The sequence below is a fragment of the Coturnix japonica genome, chromosome 2 (assembly GCF_054131305.1).
Source record: "Coturnix japonica strain WE chromosome 2, WE-NBRP24, whole genome shotgun sequence".
Classification (NCBI taxonomy): domain Eukaryota; kingdom Metazoa; phylum Chordata; class Aves; order Galliformes; family Phasianidae; genus Coturnix; species Coturnix japonica.
The window spans coordinates 41162680-41182005 of NC_140664.1; the positions used below are offsets into that span (position 1 = coordinate 41162680).

The 19326-nt window shown below is 43.0% G+C and overlaps 1 protein-coding gene across 4 annotated transcripts in view; it reads right to left on the reverse strand.

Annotated features, from left to right (window-relative positions):
- TAF4B (TATA-box binding protein associated factor 4b) overlaps window positions 1-17761 on the reverse strand; it is a 68719-nt gene extending 50958 nt beyond the window's left edge. For 2 of the 4 annotated variants that reach the window (XM_015855488.3, XM_085537491.1), the window contains exons 1-3: window positions 17347-17734; window positions 4105-4253; window positions 3098-3205 (exon numbers count right to left, since the gene is read on the reverse strand). In XM_015855488.3, the coding sequence (XP_015710974.1) occupies window positions 3098-3205; window positions 4105-4253; window positions 17347-17602 (513 nt within the window). In that variant the 5' untranslated portion in view covers window positions 17603-17734. Of the gene's footprint in view, window positions 1-3097; window positions 3206-4104; window positions 4254-5979; window positions 6078-17346 lie in introns of those variants that run through there. The other 2 variants (XM_015855489.3, XM_015855490.3) reach the window with 2 other exon arrangements.
- Between the last annotated feature and the right edge of the window lie 1565 nt (window positions 17762-19326).

Below are 19326 nucleotides of genomic sequence, written 5' to 3' on the forward strand. Positions count from 1 at the left end.
GGGCTTTTAAAAACTGAAAACATGAGGTTTGCTGGAGCTGCTCTCTTGCACATTCCAGCGTGTTTACACATCAGGTCCAGAACAGTATTTTATCAGCTGAGGGAGGGAACAACAGGAAGTCTGTCGGACCCTTTTCCCAGGAAGACAAGTATACGGGAATTAACTTCTGTCATCTACCCTCAACCTTTTTACACTACTGACAATTCTCATTCTCACTTCGAGCAACAGAGAAACAATCTCTCTCTCACACACATGCACACACACACAAATGGCATTAATCCTGCATATTTTGAAGTCATTTCAAGAGAAGTGTTCTGCATCTAAATGAAGGTGCCCCAGCATGACGCTAATTAGATACTTTGCAACTATGTTATTCCATCTGGGAAGAAGGAAAAAATTAAAAAGTGTAGGTATTTTGTACAAACTCTGAGCTCAAACATCCAGGAATCAAAACAAATAAATATCTTTGTAGATGAAGAAAACGGTCATGGAGTCAGCAAACAGAGTTTTGCAATGTATGACAGGTTATATACTTCAAATGGGATAAGAGAGAAATTAAGGCAAGTATCATTTCATCTCCACTGTCTCCCACTTTTTGTGAGGACTGACTTGTACACCAACATTCCCCTTCTGGACCTCACAGAATCACAGAATTGTAGGGGTTGGAAGGGACCTCTAGAGATCATCGAGTCCAACCCCCCTGCCAAAGCAGGCTCCCTACACCACGTCACACAGGTAGGCGTCCAGGTGGGTCTTGAATATCTCCAGAGATGGAGACTCCACCACCTCCCTGGGCAGCCTGTTCCAGTGCTCCGTCACCCTCACTGTAAAGAAGTTCTTGCGCACATTCGTGCGGAACTTCCTATGCTGTACTTTCATCCCATTACCCCTAGTCCTGTCCTCACGCACTAATGAAAAGAGACCAGCCTCGCCACTATGGCTCCCACACCTCAGGTATTTATAAACCTGGATCAAATCCCCTCTCAGCCTTCTTTTCCCAAGGCTAAACAGACCCAGTTCCCTAAGTCTCTCCTCATAGGGGAGATGCTCCAGGCCCTTCACCGTCTTTGTGGCCCTCCGAAAAACAACCTCAAATAACAACTAAGGCTCTCACCAGCAAGTTCTTTTAGGACTTCTGAACAACACTGCCACTAAGGAACCCAGGCTCAAGGGCTCCTTTGCTTTCTTTCCACAGGCAGCTCTTGTAGCCATACACGAAGTCTCCCTTGTCAGACCTTTTCCTTTTGGTTGCCCCAGAACTAACACTGAAGTGGCCCTATAACAGTGTGCATCCATACTGCACTTATTCACACTACAATAAAAGGGACTTGTACAGAGCGTTTTGCAACGCTGTGCTAAGCAGGCTCTGAGAAAACCATTCCAAACAAGACAGCAGTATTAACTTTTCCTAGTCATCCCTCCTGCAGCCTAAATCAAGCTCAACACTCAATTAGAAGTGCTCAAGTATCAACAAACTTTCTCGCCAAAAATACTATCTGCCTCTTTAAACACCTCACAAGATCACAAGTGGAACTGATTACATCAAAGATGAACCAAGTACAGAAGAACCTTTTCAAAGACAAATGGAAGTGAAAATTAGCAAATAGCATCATAATCCTCAACATTTATTCATATTACATGGTGAAGACATATGCAGCTTCACCCATCTAATGGAAAAAATCTTTATCTCTTCCCTGAAGCATGAAGGTAGTACAGCAAATGACTCTTGTTTTTACATTCAAAAGACCTCTGCATAGAGATCACAAACACATGGTTTGCAAGCTACTATTCCAAAATAAAAGTAGGTCAGGAATACCCACTATTATTCTTGACAGAAAGAAAGCATACTTTGGTTTCATTCTAAGTAAAATAGACAACGTATTAGAAGAGGTCTCTGGGTTTCCCTTTCATTTCCAATATTATCCACCTATAGTGAGAAGGAAGAGAAAATATCACAGACGGACCTGTGGGTAGTTTTCTGTTACTAATACAGAAGAACAGCAGGAGGACAAATCTGTAAGCCAGACTATTAGTTACTGTTGTCAGCAAACTTATCTCTCCGTCTTTCGAACACTCAAGGTCAAGAACACACATCCAGCTTGGATTTTTTTTCCCTCTCCTCATTTTCTGAATGCTTTGGTCACAGAATCACAGAATTGCAGGGGTTGGAAGGGACCTCTAGAGATCATCAAGTCCAACCCCCCTGCCAAAGCAGGCTCCCTACACCACGTAGGGAGTCCTACCTACATGGCCAACTACTACAGCTCAGTCAGCTTGGACACAAAAAGAGGCAAGTAGAAGCCAAATCTCTACAATTTTTCCTCCAGCCTACAGGGAGAACAGAACAGAAAGAAGCAGTTTTCTTTTCATCCCACGTGCACACACATATATCCAGACCTGTGGTCCCCCGGAACAGAGAAAGAAGAGGATCTATAAGTCTCATACTCTACAAGTACCAATGGTCTCACCAGAGTAGTCCTACAGCCTTTCTCTCCACTAAAGAGAAACAAGACAAAAATATACAGTATAAAAACAGTTTTTTTCCAGTAACTGTATTTCTACAGTCATATTTTTGGAATCTGTTCACTTAATTCACTTGGAGAACAGGTCTTCAGCTATGACCCTCCTTCAGCATCTAATGAGAAGAAGGAAACAAAGTCTCAAAACCTCAAACATGGGAAAGAAAACCAACTGACTGCTACAAATGGCTCATTTTCCCCTCAGCACCATCTTAAGTATATTTTCCCCCCTGCCTTAATAATCAGGGAACCCAAACATAAAAGCATTAGGAAGTCTCCACTGCCCAGAAAAGCTTCAGTCGGAGCTTGGAGGAGCTCAGTCAGAGAGCACAAATGCATTGAAAATGGTTCTTCAGACTATTTATTTTACACATTGTTCACTGCCACTGTGCAAGCACTTTCTACTGCAGTGAGGGAAGATGATCTGACACATACTGGCAGAAGCATAATTAAATTAAGAGCAAAAGTTATCAGCTTAGTGAAAACCAGATCAAAGTCAGAAATAACAAGAACTCATCTATGTTTTCTCCAGTTCTCTCCACCACTTCTTTCATTGTACAATGAATCTTGCCACCTACCTGTATAACAGCAGGTGACTGAACAGTAGAAGTCACAGCATTTGTTGTTTGAGATAATGTTTTCAAAGGAGTAGGTACTGCTTTCTTTATTAACTGGGTGCCAGAGTTCTTAAAAAGAAAAAAGAAAAAAAGAAAGTAATAACAGTAATCGTACACATGCAGAGAACAGTCGTCAGACAAGCCAGTGACAAAACAGGCCCTGAAGCTTGGATTTGTTCTTGTTTGATATAAACCAAGATACCCGCTCATAAAATAACAAGACAAGTAACATTCATACAACCCATATTCTTGGAATACTCTTCAACAAAGCTGCCTACTGATTTTATATGTGAGAAAATATTCAAGGACAGTTAGCCACAATACCTAATCAAAATAAAATGATTAAAGGATGAGGATGTTGTGAGTATTAAGTAGATGCCTCTTTTTTGGATCAATTCTTACTTTCCATCATAAAAAATATAAGCAAAAGCCAGCAGAATTTAGGAAATGAGAAGGAACTTCATTCAGTGGAACAAGGGGAAGGTTCTCAGCTTCCTTTTGCTTCAGAGAAGTACCACAGAATCACACAGAATGACCTGGGTTGGAAGGAACCTCAAGGATCATGAAGCTCCAACCCCCCTGCCTGGCAGAGCCACCAAACTTCCATAGTTACTAGATCAGGTTGCCCAGGGCCCCATCCAACCTGGCCTTGAACACCTCCAAGGATGAGTACCATCAGATATGGGTTATATCTGTTATACTAGCAGTGACCATTTAGGTAGCAGCTGGTTTAAAAGAAAAACAACACAAAAGAGTTTTAAGAGAGGAACTCCTTAAGTTATACTACACCAAATGTAACTATTAGCAGTTTGAAAGACAGAAAGACAGTCACAGTGATGTTTACATACAAAACACACCAACCATGCTACTCAGAAAACATTCAAATACTTAGTTAACCCTTAACAACTTATTTGCAACACCTGCATTGACCAAGTTAACGTACAATCTAAACCCATGAGGGAACTTACCTGTACAGCACATATTCTGACTGCAGGTGTGGTGGTAGGTACAGACAGTCGTACACTCGTGTTATTTTGTTGTTGAGGCTGTGCTCGTGCTATTGCTTGTTGAGATACTAGCATCAGTTGGCCATTACTGCTTCTGATCAGAACAGTTCCTGTTGAAGAAAAACATCCAGACTATTAAAAATTAAGGGATGTTATGGCTTTGCTGCTTATGTGGAAGAAATAGAGACACCAGATTGATAAGCAAATGTAATATTTAGTTTCTTACTCCAAAGAACAGCTGCCCAGAAATAAGAGCTAAAAGCCTACAACAGCTGTATGCCACATTTTATGACAGAAAAAAACTCTCAGCATCAAATGACAAACTTGACCAGACAGTCATATCAAAACTTTACATGACTAATTGCAAATCAAGCCATCACTTGAGTCAAAACAAATATGGGAATAGAACAAAAAGACAAGCCGTTCTTCCCCACCACCACACAGACCTTCTGGAATTACTTTCACTGTAAACACCCTTCAAACAGTTCTTCAGCCTGCAATAATGCATCACCACTACCAGAGTTAGCTGCTTCTACACTTTTTGACTTTCTGAACATTTAGGTGCACACTTACAGGTGAAGACACAGCTTAAAGGAAGCCTGCATTGAAAACTAAAGCCCGAATAATGCCAGTTAACCTGCCTACACCAAGGCCATTCCCTTCAACAGAAGGAAGTGGTCCCCAATGAAAGCTAAGGCTATTCACACATTTGAAGATGTCCCTCTATCAAGGATCTGTCCAAAAACATTCAAATTTATGAATTTAATCAAAGTCGCTTACAAACAACCAGAAAGGTTCTGATAAAGTAGATTCTCCTGCTTCGTTTCATTGCTGTTTATTTTTCCTGCTAAGCCCACAGAAATGCCAACAGAGAACAACTGAGCCTACCACCTTTCTCTCAGCCCGCCAGCAATAATGACCAACAATTTAACAATTAACAAACAGAAGTATTTTTCGCTAAATCTTCCAATTAAAAGTACTCTAAGGACTACTATCATACGCTACAACACAGTGTCACGCACTCTGCATTTGGAAGTTGCTCAGCTACCAATGCCCCCTCCCCACCCCTCCCTGTCAGTCCTTAGAAGGGCTGGACTCTTGAAAATCCAGATCTTTCATCATGGTCACAACTACAAAAAGCCAGACGGATTCCTGGCCTCAACTGCTGCAGAACCTTCATAGGAGCTACAGAGCAGCTTGTTTTTGCTGGCACATCGTCTCCTTTTGCCTTCAACAGCAGCTACCACCATTGCCCCACACAGTTTTTGCTCACACATCCCAGTACATAAGTACATCTGAGTAAATAAATAAGAGTAAATAAGAGTATTTAAACTTATTTTGTTCTTTGAGGACTGCACAGAACTCCAGGGAACCTGCTTTAGCAGGGATGGGGGTTGATCCCATCCCTTCCAACTCCTACAATTCTGTAATTCTGAGAGCCAACATCTGAAGAATCCCATATACTCTATGCACGCTTATGATATTTTCTGGTGTATAACAACTCTGTATCAAGAGAAAAATCTTTTCACTACCTGGTTTGTTGAAAGAAGTCCAAATACACCATACAATACAACCTAAAGCTTTTCTTTCGTCTGAGTTAAAATAAATAGCACAGTTAAAGCAGCAAGTGCCAAAAAAGAAAAGCCAATAAGCACAGCTACATCCTTAGGAGCAGCTTTTCATTGTCCACATCCAAAAGCATAAGAGGAAACTGCAATGCAACAAAAAAAAACTTTGCATAACATTCTGTAAAGAAAACATATTGCTACTTAAGTAACATATAAACTAAGACTGCAAAAGCAGCATCTAGAATGATTCCCCCCATTCTCAACCAACCTTGCCAGGGCAGATTCACAAGACAGTTGCATATCCAGAAAAACACTTGTTCCATCTGACAATTCAGCTTACTCCTGCTCCACTGAAATCTTGACTATAGTTATATTTCGGTACAGATGGATGTTTTAATTTAATCCATGAACTCCTGGAATCACAGAAGACATACCTGATTTTCAGTTTTCTTTTCCACACTATCTCATTTAAACAGCGATTCACAGCATGCAATTTCTCATCAGTCAGAAAAAGTGCATTTTTCCTTGTTCACGTCACACGTTTATGCAGATTCCAGGGGAAGAGAGAAAGCTGACAATGCACATTTTGATGGCAAGAGCATTTCTCTCTGCACTAGGTCTATATCCAGGACTATAGAAGTATTACTTCTACTATTTAGGTTCTCCCTCTCTCAGCTTACTTAAAAACGCCACTGCTACTTCTACTCCTTAAGAACATCCATAACTAATCAAAACTGTTAAAAATCCCTTTAAGTTTATTCTGGGTGACAGCATCCACAGCAGAAGTTACCCAAAGTCACTCCAGTCCTGTAAGCCTCTCTGGCATAACAGGAACGTTTCCACTTAGAACAAACAAACAATTCTGCTCTATTTGTACAATTCAGCAGAATTTATACACAGTGGCAGCTTCTTCATGTTAGTATATTTTTGCAGCAACTTGTGAAACTAGAACTCCAAAACCAACAAGCCCAAAGTGATGGTAATCTGCTACTATTGTCCTTGCAGGTGTAATACTATTAATGGCTGGTACTAGAAAATAAATGAAGACAAATTTGGAACTTCCACTATTACAGTCTGTGTTATGAAAAGCCATAATACATCACTTTAAAGCCTCAAACGCAGTTCTAGTACTTACAACCTGAAGTTAAGAATTGACTATCCGAACTAGAAAGGAGATAAGTGCAACAATCCAGTCTTCAACACTCAAATAATAAAAACAGACAAAAAAAAATACCGCTTATCAGGAGTTGTTTTCACATTCACTAGAATCCAATTTTTGCCAAGCTACACAGACCAGGTCTTGCAGTCACTCAGTACACTGCAATCCCACAGGAACAACAGGGAATAAAATATCTGAAGAGTTGAAAATGAAGTTCCAGTCAACAGCACTCAGCACAACTTTAACATCTGAAAAGATACCCGCAGTCTCTGACCACAACATCAAACAGTTACAGAATACTGCCATGCATCTTTTTAACACCAAAGGTGCCCTCTTTAGGGCAGCACTGGCAAGGAAGTTTACATACCGGAATGCTGCTTCTTTACCTTAACTGACAGCAAAGCCATCTGAAGTAAAACTAGATACTTGGAGTAATTCTTTTGCTCCCTACACACCTGTCTCCAGATGCAGTCCTGTAGGAAAGCCAAGAGGAAAGGATCTGACAATCAAGTCCGAACTCAGCTTCATTTGAAGCTAACCAGGAAGAACCACGCTACACGTTCCCTACCCTGTCTCCTCAGTGACCTGCCTTCTCCCTTAGAGAAGCCTCAGGAGCTCAGCCTTCAGAAAGGGTGCACAGCACCACTCAGACCAGGGCTGGGCAGTAACTACTCACAACAGCAGCTTGTGCTATGGAAAACCAAAGCCTGTCTATTAAATTCCCATTTGCTGCTTCAAATACAAGACAATTCAGCTGTAAGTTTATGCTTTGCCTATCCTACCTGCCAAGGAAACCAAGCTTTTTCTACACCAGATTAGAATCTAATTTGAGTTTTCTAAGCTATGGCTGTGCTTACCATACAAGTTGGGAATAAAAAAAATGGAACAAACATAGGTTAGTGGAAGGAGCAGCATCCAGGCACCAGGGGAAGCTGAGGGACAAGTATCTCTTCATTATATCCAGACATCAGAAGCAAAATGTTACCAGATATGTAGACAACACACCATGAGATTAAGGCAGAGATCTGTTTCACGGTAACATCACCTGCATGGGCTTCAGGGAATAGTGTCAAGAAAACTGCACTATTGCACAACGTTAAGTCGTGCCACCAATCAAAGCCCAGGAGTTCCCCTGGGCACTGCTCAACAATGAATGTTAAAAGCAGCCCACAAGGGCAACTTTCACTGTTCAATTTCTGTCAAGGCCACTTCTGAAGGAGAACATCCAAAAGGAGTTTTGCAGATACCTGAGATGCACTAACTAGCAGGTGTGCTCCTGTGGAGATGCACCATATGTTGATACATTTGAATCTTAAACTGTCACGTTGAATTGCTGCTTTGATTACATGATTTCCAACAGAACTGCTTAGCACAACAGCTCTTTAGAACTGCTTTGCAATAGTAGACTGCAGCGCAACATAAGAAAGTGAAAAGCAGTCTCCTACTTAGGAAATCATACCTTTCACTCCTGCTTCCTAAATAAAACACAAGCAAGAACTAACTAAATCAGGCCCTACTCATTTAAGAGAATACAAGGTACCATAGCTGCTTTCAAACAATGGTTGTTTGTTTTGAAACAAGGTTAAAAGTTACAGATTTCAGTAATAAGACAGACCTAAAACACTTGTTATTAAAGACATCCCAATCCGGACACAACATCAATGACAAATGCAACTTCCCACTGTCTTAAAATGATGCAACCACAGAGGTTTAGCTGCTAGGTTTAGCACCTAGACCACAGAGATGAATGCTATCTTCTATTCTAAAGCAAATACAATTGTATTTGGACAACTGATCTTCTGGGTAGCCACAAACATCTCCTGTTTGGGAATTTCTTTTGATATCTCTTAAGAGTTTCCAGACAAGCAGGACAGAGGGCTTGTCCACACTACATTGGAGCAAATTGACTTGCTTGTAGGAGACTACTTTCATAAAGCATTTCACTGCATGAGACAATCATTACCAACCTGTGGAAGATGTTATCAGTAGATGCAAGAGGAATTCAACCACAATCAACCCATAGCCAGCACTTGTATGGCATCAACCAGAATCACTCACCACATGCACAAACCCTAAAGAAGTTGATTCTCCTAATGTGTCGTTTTGTAAATTCACTAATTACCTACTCCAGAAGATATCCTTTGCATGGTTTCTCTGCTCCAGGGATGTTTGTATACTAATAGGTGTTTGTGCCACTGACACAGGAACTGTGACCATTGCGTGGATTTTGCAGTACCAGCTTGAGATGCCCAACATTTACTTCTAATTCAAGATGCATTGTTTTGCACAGAGGTACATGGATCTCTGCATCAAGAAAAGCATCCAAAGGGAATAATCCTAATTTGTGTTTATGCTATACAAGAACAGAGATAAGCTTGATAAAACACAAGGGTGCGAGGAAATACCATATCCCACAGATGCTTTAAATGAGTTGATTGCATCTTTGCCCACTGCACAAACACAACACAACATGAACTTGTGAACTCTGTCTTCACTTCAGCTGCGACAGAATTGGTTTCTTCAGTATGTCTGATATGATGCTGTTTTGGTTCTAGAAGAAAAACAAAGTTGATAACACAGGTGCTTGCAATCGCCTGCTAAACAGTGTTGTACAAAGGCAAGGCCATTCACAGTGAAGGACCGAAGGGAACTGAATTAGAACAGCTGACTTAAACTGGCCAATTGGATATTCTATACCACATAACATCGAGCAGAACAAGTTTTGAGGGGGGTGGGAGTTCATTGCTTCCTCTTTCACAGCTCAAGAGGCCAGCTGGGCATCAGTCAGGGGGTAGTGAGCAGTTACTCGTGCATCGCTTGTTATATACATTCATATATACATATAGACATAACTATTTTCCCTTCCCTAACTTAGTAAATAGTTTTATCTCAACCCACGAGTTCTACTTTGGTGTTTGTTTGTTCTTTTAATTCTCTCCCTCAGTGTGGAGATGAGCCAGCCACCTGCAAGGTTACACCACAACACTCTGGCCTACAACTTCTAATGTAACAAAACACTAAAAACACAAATATCTGAAGCCAAGTTTCACACACAGCTTACCGAGTAAGTCTTATCCAAGCTGCTGGATACTAGCTGCTCACTAATGCATTTTTTGTGTCCAGACAGATATCTCTGTGTCACAGACTAGCAGTCCCACCCTCACCACCGCCCCCCACCCCCCCAGCATTTATGCCTTTTCACAAAGTACAGGCCCATTAATCGTTTTCCTACACTGCTCACACAGCTAAAACTTCATTAATTGAAAGTATATTAACATCCATGCAGTTTACAGAGTTACAGTAAAAATTCTATACAAAAACATAACCACCCCATCTGCAAGGTATAGCACTTTTATTTATAGCGAACAAGAAATGTCCATATCAAACTCTGGAGAAAATCTGGATATTGTGTTGAATCTTGAAGAGGCCGTAAATAACTGACAGATCATAGATGTTTTCTGGGCCTAGTTCCAAGATGACACTACCGTTTCTGTTCAAATTCAAAGCATATTTATTACACTAGAATCCCAAGAGTTTCTGGTTTTATTATGGGCAAGCACGTGGGATTCCAAGCCAACTTCTGCATTCCACTAGGCAGTCTTATCTGATATCGTGAGAACATCTAGCTCACGTCCTTGAGCCATGTCTTTCAGCTCCTGGGATCGCTCTATGATTTCCCACCAGCATTTCCACATCTTATCTTTGTGGCTTGCAACCTCACTACACAAGGCTTGGTTTCTTGCTTGTCAAAGAAATCAGACAGTTCTAGGATTGTCTATAGATTAAATAATATGACTTTGAGTTCTAATGGACCCAAGTTACTTCATGAAGGAGTTTTGTGTATTTGCAGAGGACTCAGCTGATAGCAATGACATAGTACTTCAAAGGAGCTCAAGTGGCATTTCCTTGCTTTCAAAAGAACAGCTGCTACAAAAAAAACTACTGAATCCACACACTACACACCACTTGTAGCTTGCCCTGAAGTTCCAGTCTTTACTGAAATTACTTAAATCTCAAGTCTGAAGTCTGACACGCTGTGGCACACAGCTTGATAAGAACCAGTACCATGGCACTTAGCATTTCCAGAACACTCTTAAAGACAAGATGTTACAAAGAAACAAGAAACCTACATAACATTTAATTATAAAAACTGAAATTTAAATTAAGAGATGGTGAAAAAAAACAAAAACCGACCTGGCACCACTACAGAGTACAAATACAAGGCAGTATCATCCCCTCTAGATCCCCACCTCCTTTAACTAAGAGGAGAATTAACTCAATTAATCCAGATTAGCTTTACAATGAGACTTTTGTTTTCTTGGGAGTTCACACAGAGAACAGCAGCAGCAGGTTGCATTCCACTTGATTTCCTCTAACAGCACAGATTCACCCCTCTTCTGGATAGATTTTCATAAATTTCAATAAGGCTTAACACTGAGTTATAACACTGATCATCGGCCTTCTCCTAAACAGGATGGAGCAAACAAAAATTCTTGTAAAAGACAGCAAAACTTTCATGGAAGTATTAACCCCTCTCTACACAGACACTAGTGAAACTGTAATGAACCCTGTGATATTTCAACAGTAATAAGAAGTTACATAAAGGTGTTCTGAAGAAGGGCAATGGAGATGTGATGAATCTAGTCTTACGGGTAGCAGCTGAGGGAACTGGAACTAACAAATCCATCTCTTCTGCCTCCAACAAACTGGAACTGTGCACTAGAAGAAGCCGGCAACCATGAGCTATGAAAACCAAGGGCCATCATAACATCCATCTGCTCCACTATGTTACCCAGCAAGAACAGTGAGCTTCATGAATTCTTCAGGCTTAACAGAAACTAGATTTACTCATTAGTAACAAGGACTGTCTATCGGCCATTGTGTTTTTCCTACTTCAGTCTTGATCACAGAGTAATTTCCTGAGATACTGGTACAAAAGATCTGCCATTCTTAAGGTGACAGAAATGGCAGGACTTAATCATCACAATCCGAATAACAAAGTAAGTTACCTGCCTCTCTTGTGTTATTTTCACCATTGTAAACTAAACATCATTTTCTTGTGAAATCACCAAATTTTCAGGGAAACAGCTTTGTGCAAAAAACTTCAGATGGCAAAAGACAATGACAAACCCTAGGACAATACTAATTATTCATTTTCTATGCTCCCCAAAAGCTTTGCAACTTCTAACAAGCTTTGCATAAGAATCTCTAAGATGCAATTCTACTCAATAAGGAAACCACAGATTTCCACCACGTGGCATAGCAAATACTTGGTTCTGCAAGAGAACTTAAAGAAGGCTATTATTACAAACTGCTCAATATAAGCAACTCAAAGCTTATCTACTTTACCAGTCTTTGAGAAAGTAATACTGAATTATCTTTAGTATTTTTTGTCCATTTATGCACAGATGATGCTATTTTTGCTGCCATTACCTAAAGGGTCCTTTAAGTACCACAAAATCAATAGAAGTCAGGCTCACATTTTCTAAGGATTAAAAGAAAGTTAAACATTCACCAATCAACAGCTGTAATTCTGTGTAATTCGGAACAGCCTAAAACACTCATTTTACTCAGTGTCATATTTCAGAGCTTCAGTATTCAGAGCGCATCTGCTTTTATGTGAAAACTATAAATCTAGAAATTACCTTTAAATCTACTGCCAAGATTTAAATCATAATCCCCATAGGGCAGTTTAATTATATGAAGGCATTGTTTTGCTAGACACATTCAGTCATGAAAGTCAAATCAGATCCTACAGAGCAGTTGAAATTTCTACTGGTTGCAATGGAAGACTTCTACTCACAATCTGTTCAATTGGAATTAGTTTCTCAAGTCTGCCACAGCTTTGACGACCCCTCCTCAGGACAGCTGACTGACACTGGCTCTTTTAAAGAATCACAGAATCACAGAATTATCAAGGTTGGAAAAGACCTAGAAGATCATCTAGTCCAACCATTACCAATACTTCCCAGCTAAATCATATTCATCAACACAACATCCAAATATTTCTTGAACACTCCCATGGTCGGTGACTCCACCACCTCCCTGGGCAGTGCATTCCAATGCCTGACTACCCTTTCTGAGAAGTAATACTTCCTAATGTCCAGCCTGAATCTCCCCTGGCACAGCTTAAAACCATTCCCTCTAGTTCTGTCATCGATTACACAAGAGAAGAGGCCAACCCCCAGCTCACTACAACCCCCCTTCAGGAAGTTATAGAGAGCAATAAGGTCTCCCCTGAGCCTCCTCTTCTCCAGGCTGAACAAACCTAGCTCCCTCAGCCGCTCCTCATAAGGCCTGTGCTCCAGACCCCTCACCAGCTTTGTAGCCCTCCTCTGAACACGTTCCAGGGCCTCAATGTCTTTATTGCAGTGAGGGGCCCAAAACTGAACAATCTAAGAAAGAGGTAAGTCTGCTAAGCCGTGGACACCACTGGGATATTAAAGGTTGAAAGAATGCATCATTTAGCACCTACTGATCATCTACAGAACAAGTTCTATGCTAAGAATTCAAGAAACTGTCCACATCCATGACCTTGAAGCAAAGTCTTTGGTTTCCTGATGTGCTGGAAGAACATTTTGACTAACCACTTCCTAAATAATCAAAACATAAAATAAGAAGTTAAAAATTAGCACTTCTATTCCAAAGCGAAGGACTGATGCAACTATGAAAACATGGAAACCCTCACACAGCTTTTCAAACAAAAAAACCAGCACCAGAATGGAACAAGGGCGATTCAGAGTACAGTACAGGAAAGACACAATGCTGGCTGCAGAGGTGGATGTTTGTCTGCCTTCACCTACACAAACAACCTCAGAGCCCACACAATTAGGAGAAACGTGGGGACATCGCTTCAGCTCCCTCCTCCTTTCTGCAGGTGCCTACTCTGTCCACCACCTCCCTGCCACGACACTCAGTTGAGCCTTCCCAACAGCTATCTGCTATCAGCCCAGATAAGCTGCAGGCAGCAGAAAGCTTGCCAGGGACAGGCCAAAATACACAAGTGAAGACAACTGAGCTGCAAATAGGAGCCAAGGACCTGTACCTGTCACTGTTTTGCCTACAAGGCAGATGGAGAGGAGCCTTAATGCAGCAGCTGAGGCTAACACCAGCATGCTAGCCTAAAGTAAGGCAGAGTCAGGACACAAGCCCAGATGTGTGAAGTACACACCTCCAGCAGTACTGGCTGACCCAGCAGCACCAACCAGAGCCAGGCAGATCAGCTCTCTCCCACAGAAAGCCTAACACAGCAAGCAGATCCAGAGGTAACAACAGAGGATGCTCAGCAGCCAGCTGAGCTCTGCAATGTGTTGTCCCTCAGGACAGAAGCAGATATGACTGACTTCCAACACCTGCATGCAATGTGAGGGACAGCATAAAACCCACATAGAGACAGAGAACTGCATTCAAGAAAAGTTAAGAAAAAAGGAAATCAAAGGGTGACAATCTCCTCATTTTCACACTACTTCTCTACTCCCTACTTGCCCAAACACACTAAACTGAGCTATGAACATTTCACATGGGCCCTTCAAAACATTCTTATTACTTAACGCTATTTAGTATTTTAGTATTTGCAGAACTCAGCTATAATGAAGGAGAGACAGAAATGCAACAAGGGTTACTAGAAACCTCGCCACCCCTACTGCTTCCCAAACCTTTACCTATTTCCTCCTCTTAACAGCACAGCCCAACAATTTCCTCCTGCAGTAGGAAGCTTAACCAAAGGTGTAATTCCTTGTTAAGAATGTTGTCCATGACATAAGACAATTGCAGTTTAGGGAGGAACAGCACAGACCACACAGCTCCCAGAGCTGTGGTTAGAAGCATATGTTGTTGGCAGCACTGCACTCATTCTGCTTACCTGGTCTTCACCATATATATATAGACAAGTTCATCAATTACAAAACTCTGAAATGCTCCAAAAATGTTCTTGTTAACAAAGACAGTATATATAGTATAGTATATATATATACTATACTATATATATATAGTACAGTATATATATTCCTTCTATTTAGAAAGAGACAGACCCACCATCCAGTCTAAGAGCTAATAGCATTTTAAGGGCAAAATACAACTGCCAAAGCCTCACAGTAGAATCTGGCCTATTGAAGGTGTGGGAAAGAGTCCCTGGCTGAAAACATAGTACAGGCGGGCAGACAAGGTCTCCCACCTCATGACTGCTGGTACAGGAGATACTCAAAGGACAAAAGAGGAACATGGCACTGGTCTGGCTATTCAGTCCCAAACCTGCATTTTGTAGAGGAAAATGATGAAGAATGCTTGTTAGTCATGTACAAGTCTGGGCTCTGTACACACTGCAGAACTTATGAAGCTCAACAACCTTATGTGGGAAAGTGAAGTAGCACTTGGCAGAAGTATAATCCAGGTTCAGAGGAGTGAAGTACCTGGTCACCAGTCATTTCCCACCTCCTGGCTTTACTCTGGGCAAGGAAGGAAAAAGCAGAAGTTGAAAAAGAAAGAACAGCCTAAATCCATGACTTTTAAGAACTTTTTCTGCCCCCCAAACAATAGAGTCAAGTTCTGCGTTCCTGGGTGCGTTTCTTTACTGCAAACAGCAACTATCTACAACTCTAAAGGATCAAAACCTGCTCTAGACTGCAAGTTCATAAGTACTGCAAAATGACTGATAAGAGCGCTGCTGTCACCCACCTTTTCTTAAAAGAAGCCATTTCCAGTGCCTCCAACTGCACTTCAGAGAGAGCATACTTTTTGCATGCATTTTTCTTACCAGCTTTCACAGGTACTGCAGGTTGAATGCCCCTGTTTTAAAGCCAGATGCATTCTCCCGACCTACCTCATTTTAGATTGTATGGCTAGGTTTTATCATTTCTTTGGAATAAACTCTGCAAGCTCCAGGATCATATTCCACTGTCTTTTCTAAGTAGTCCAACACTTACAGTTCTAATGCTATACCATCTTATAGTCAAGCACCTGGATGATTTTTACATCAATTCAATTTGCAGTGAGTAATAAAGACAAAGGTAGACCATTAACACTTTACCAAGCAAGAACGCACTTTTAAAACTGTCCTTAGGATGATCGTTTTAAAACATTTCCTGGAGACAGTCGCTGATTCATGGGAAATCCAACATCTTTGATGCTCTTTTTGAAGTACTAAGTTCTAGTTAAAAATGTTATAGAATAACTTCACCTCTGAACTTTCAACACAAAGTCTTCTACCTTAGTTTTGTCCCAAGAGCAAGGAAAACAAGATGATGCAACAGAAGGGTAACAGTACTTTTGTTACAACCACCTCCTGCCTCAACACCAGCCAGTTTATACCCAGCGCTAGGCTTTCACATATCCATACTAAGCTATAATAGAGAAAAAAGAAAGAAAAAGTATTGCTAAGTTGAACTTCCTAGACTAAAAGCTACTCATATATGCCTTCACCAGCATGGGAAGATGTTTAACTCAATGCCAGCACTCTGCAGAGGATCAAAATAGGTAAAAAACCTGAAAAATTGACACACACAACCATTAAATAATAAAGAAACAAATAGTTTTCACCCTGTTTCATTTCAGAGGAAAGTTGGCAGGGAGTTAGACTCATCCCTGACTGCTGACTTACCCAGACATCACAGCACATGTGAGTGCTGGGAAACCCAAAGCAAAACTTAACTTATTAAACATTTTCTTTCCCCTTATGTTGACAAATGCTAAAGTGTCCTTGAAAAAGAAGCGGAAAAAGTAAAGAAAGAAAAACGAAACAGAAACAAAAAAGAGGAAATGCAAGCATGCAGCAGCAGCGCAGGACTGAACATACCTCCATTTAGGCAGCATCCTACCTGGAAATAACTAAGATGCTCCAACAAAGGAGCTGTCCTGGCAGAAAATAGCTGCAGCAACAATAGCACTGAGGCAATTGCATACCTCAGTAGACTAAGAGTAGTGGAATTGGTTATCATAGTGCAGGTAGGAACACCTGGGCAGTCCCTAGTAACATCCCAAGTCATTGCTACCACTTCTGTATGGGTGCTGTTCCAGTATTCTCTTTGCTGTTCAGCTCTGAAGTACATCCATAAACTTATTACCCACATAGGTGTGCTTGAAGGAACTCCGAGCATCCTCACTGCGCACCTTACACACGGTGATGCTTTGATCCACGAAGGGCTCGCAGGGGCCTGGTTAGCCACCACAGCAGAAAGAACTCTACTATAACAGCTCATACGGAACGTGAAAAGTTGCCTTTTGCAAAGGTTTCCACATCCACCTCAGACGCTGCGAGCACCTCTAACAGAGCCTGAATCAAGCCGCTTGTTCTCTCCACGTCCCGCAAGACAGGCGAACACCTCACCCACCCACCCACCTCACAGGGCAGAAAAGCGACCCTCTCTCCACTCCTGGAGCACTCATCCCAACTTTCCCCGTCTCACCCATCCGCCTGAGCTCCCATTTGCCCACGAGGAGCAAACGAGGCGGGAGGACACGCGTGGGGGTGCACGCACTCACCTGGGGGCAGCTGGAAGTTGGCCGGCAGCTGGATGGTGGCGGTAGGCGGCCCCTTGGGTACCACCACTGGCCGCTGGCCCCCCGCAGCAGCCACCCGCACTGCCGGGGGCCCCGCAGAAGGAGCGGAGGGCGCCGGGCAGCCGGGCACCTTGGCGGCGGGGCTGGCGCACGCGGGGGCCGGGCCCCCGGCGGGAGGCTGCTCCGTGTGCCCGCCGGGCATCAGCCTGACGGGAGCCGCCGCCGCCGGGGCACTCATGGAGAAGGAGAAGGCGAAGGGGGCGGCCGGGTCGCGTAGGGCCCCGCGCCGCCCCGCAGCATCGCTCAGCGCTCAGGCGCTGCCCCAGCCGGCGGCACGCCGCCCCACACACATGGTCACCCCGCCGCCGCCTACTGCTCGGCGGCCCCACGTGGGCCCGGCCTCTCCTGCCGGCGGGAGGGAGAGAGGGCGGGCGGAGGGCGGGCCTGGGCCGCTGGCTCGTCCTACTGCGGCGGCGCCCAGCACAGCCCTGCCCCGCGACTCTCAGGGCCCGCGCCCGGCCGCCGCCCGCCGTGTTTATAGCGCCATGCGGAGGACGCGCAGGCGCTCGGGCCGCGTCATGGGGCGGAGCTGGAGGCAACGCGTGGCGGGGGGAGGTTGGGGATGTTGCCACCTGCCCGGCCCCAGCGGGAGCTGGGAGCCGTACCTTCCGATCTCTGCGACCGGCCTGAGGAGAGGATGCCCTTGGGAAACAACCGCGGCCCTTCCTCGCACTTCCCGCCTCACGCTGAAAGTTGTGTGTCTCAAAGGCAGCCGTTGTGTTGTGCTGCTCTGTACGGGGATGTCGGCGTGACCTTCAGCTATTTTAGGGCTGTGTTTCAGCATGCTTATGCCCATAAAGCTGAAGGAGCGCCGCTCACCTGCTCAAGGTGAGTGCAAAAGTCAGGGCTGTGTGTGCAGTACAAAAAGCACAACGAGAAGCAGAAAGCAAGAAAGGAAAAAAAAAGAAGTTTCGTTTCATTCACATTACTCATCCTTTTCAACATTTGTCAGGTAGAAACATACAGAAAAAAATACAACCCTTCATAGAATTTCAGCGTTTGGTAGGGACCTATAGAGATCAGGTAGTCCAGTTCCTCTACTAGAGCTGGTTTGCTCAGATGTATCCCTTCAAAATACAATGAAAATCACGTGAAATGTGAATAGAACGAATAAATAAATAAATAAATAAACAAACAAACCTACAGCTGTCCTCTGTGCCCTGAGAGATGGCTCCGTGTACTGCTGCTCGCAGTTCATCCCCACTGCAGGAGGAAGACAAACACTCTCCAACCATTTCCACTCACAACTTTGTTTAATCTCACGGTGTTACTGCTTTAAAATGCTGTCAGCAGATGCTGAAACAGAACAGAGCACTACAGAACGCTCAGAACTACAAACACATGGTCACAGCTTCACATCTTGCAAGGTCAAGCCATACTCTCCTGAACTGCTACAGGCAGCAGCAGCACAGAAACACACCACAGAGGCTGGCTGAGGAAACACCTTGATATTTACCCACCTCAAGGTCATCCTACCCTACCTGCACCTGTTGGACTTGGTGGTCTTTTCCAACCTTAATGATTCTATGAATGGTTACAGTTTCAAAGATGGATGAAAAGGACTCTGGAAGAGGAGGCTATGGGGTACATCAGGGAGGAGGCAGTCTCCACACGTCTTACAGATCTTCCAAGTCTAAGCAAATTAAATCACAGTTATTTATGCGTATAGGCCTACATTCCATGCCTAAGGTAACAACCAGGGCATGAGTTATCTCCCACATGCTGAAGGATGCCCAGAGAAGATGGAGAAATTTCTGTTCCTGCAATCAAAACCAATAGTGACTGGTGACAGAAGGAATATGATGCACAGAAAGGCATGCTGTGCACAGAACAAGTTCTACCATTTAATTCTGTTTGTTAAGATGGATGATGTTAATGGGAGAAACGAAAAGATCATATCTA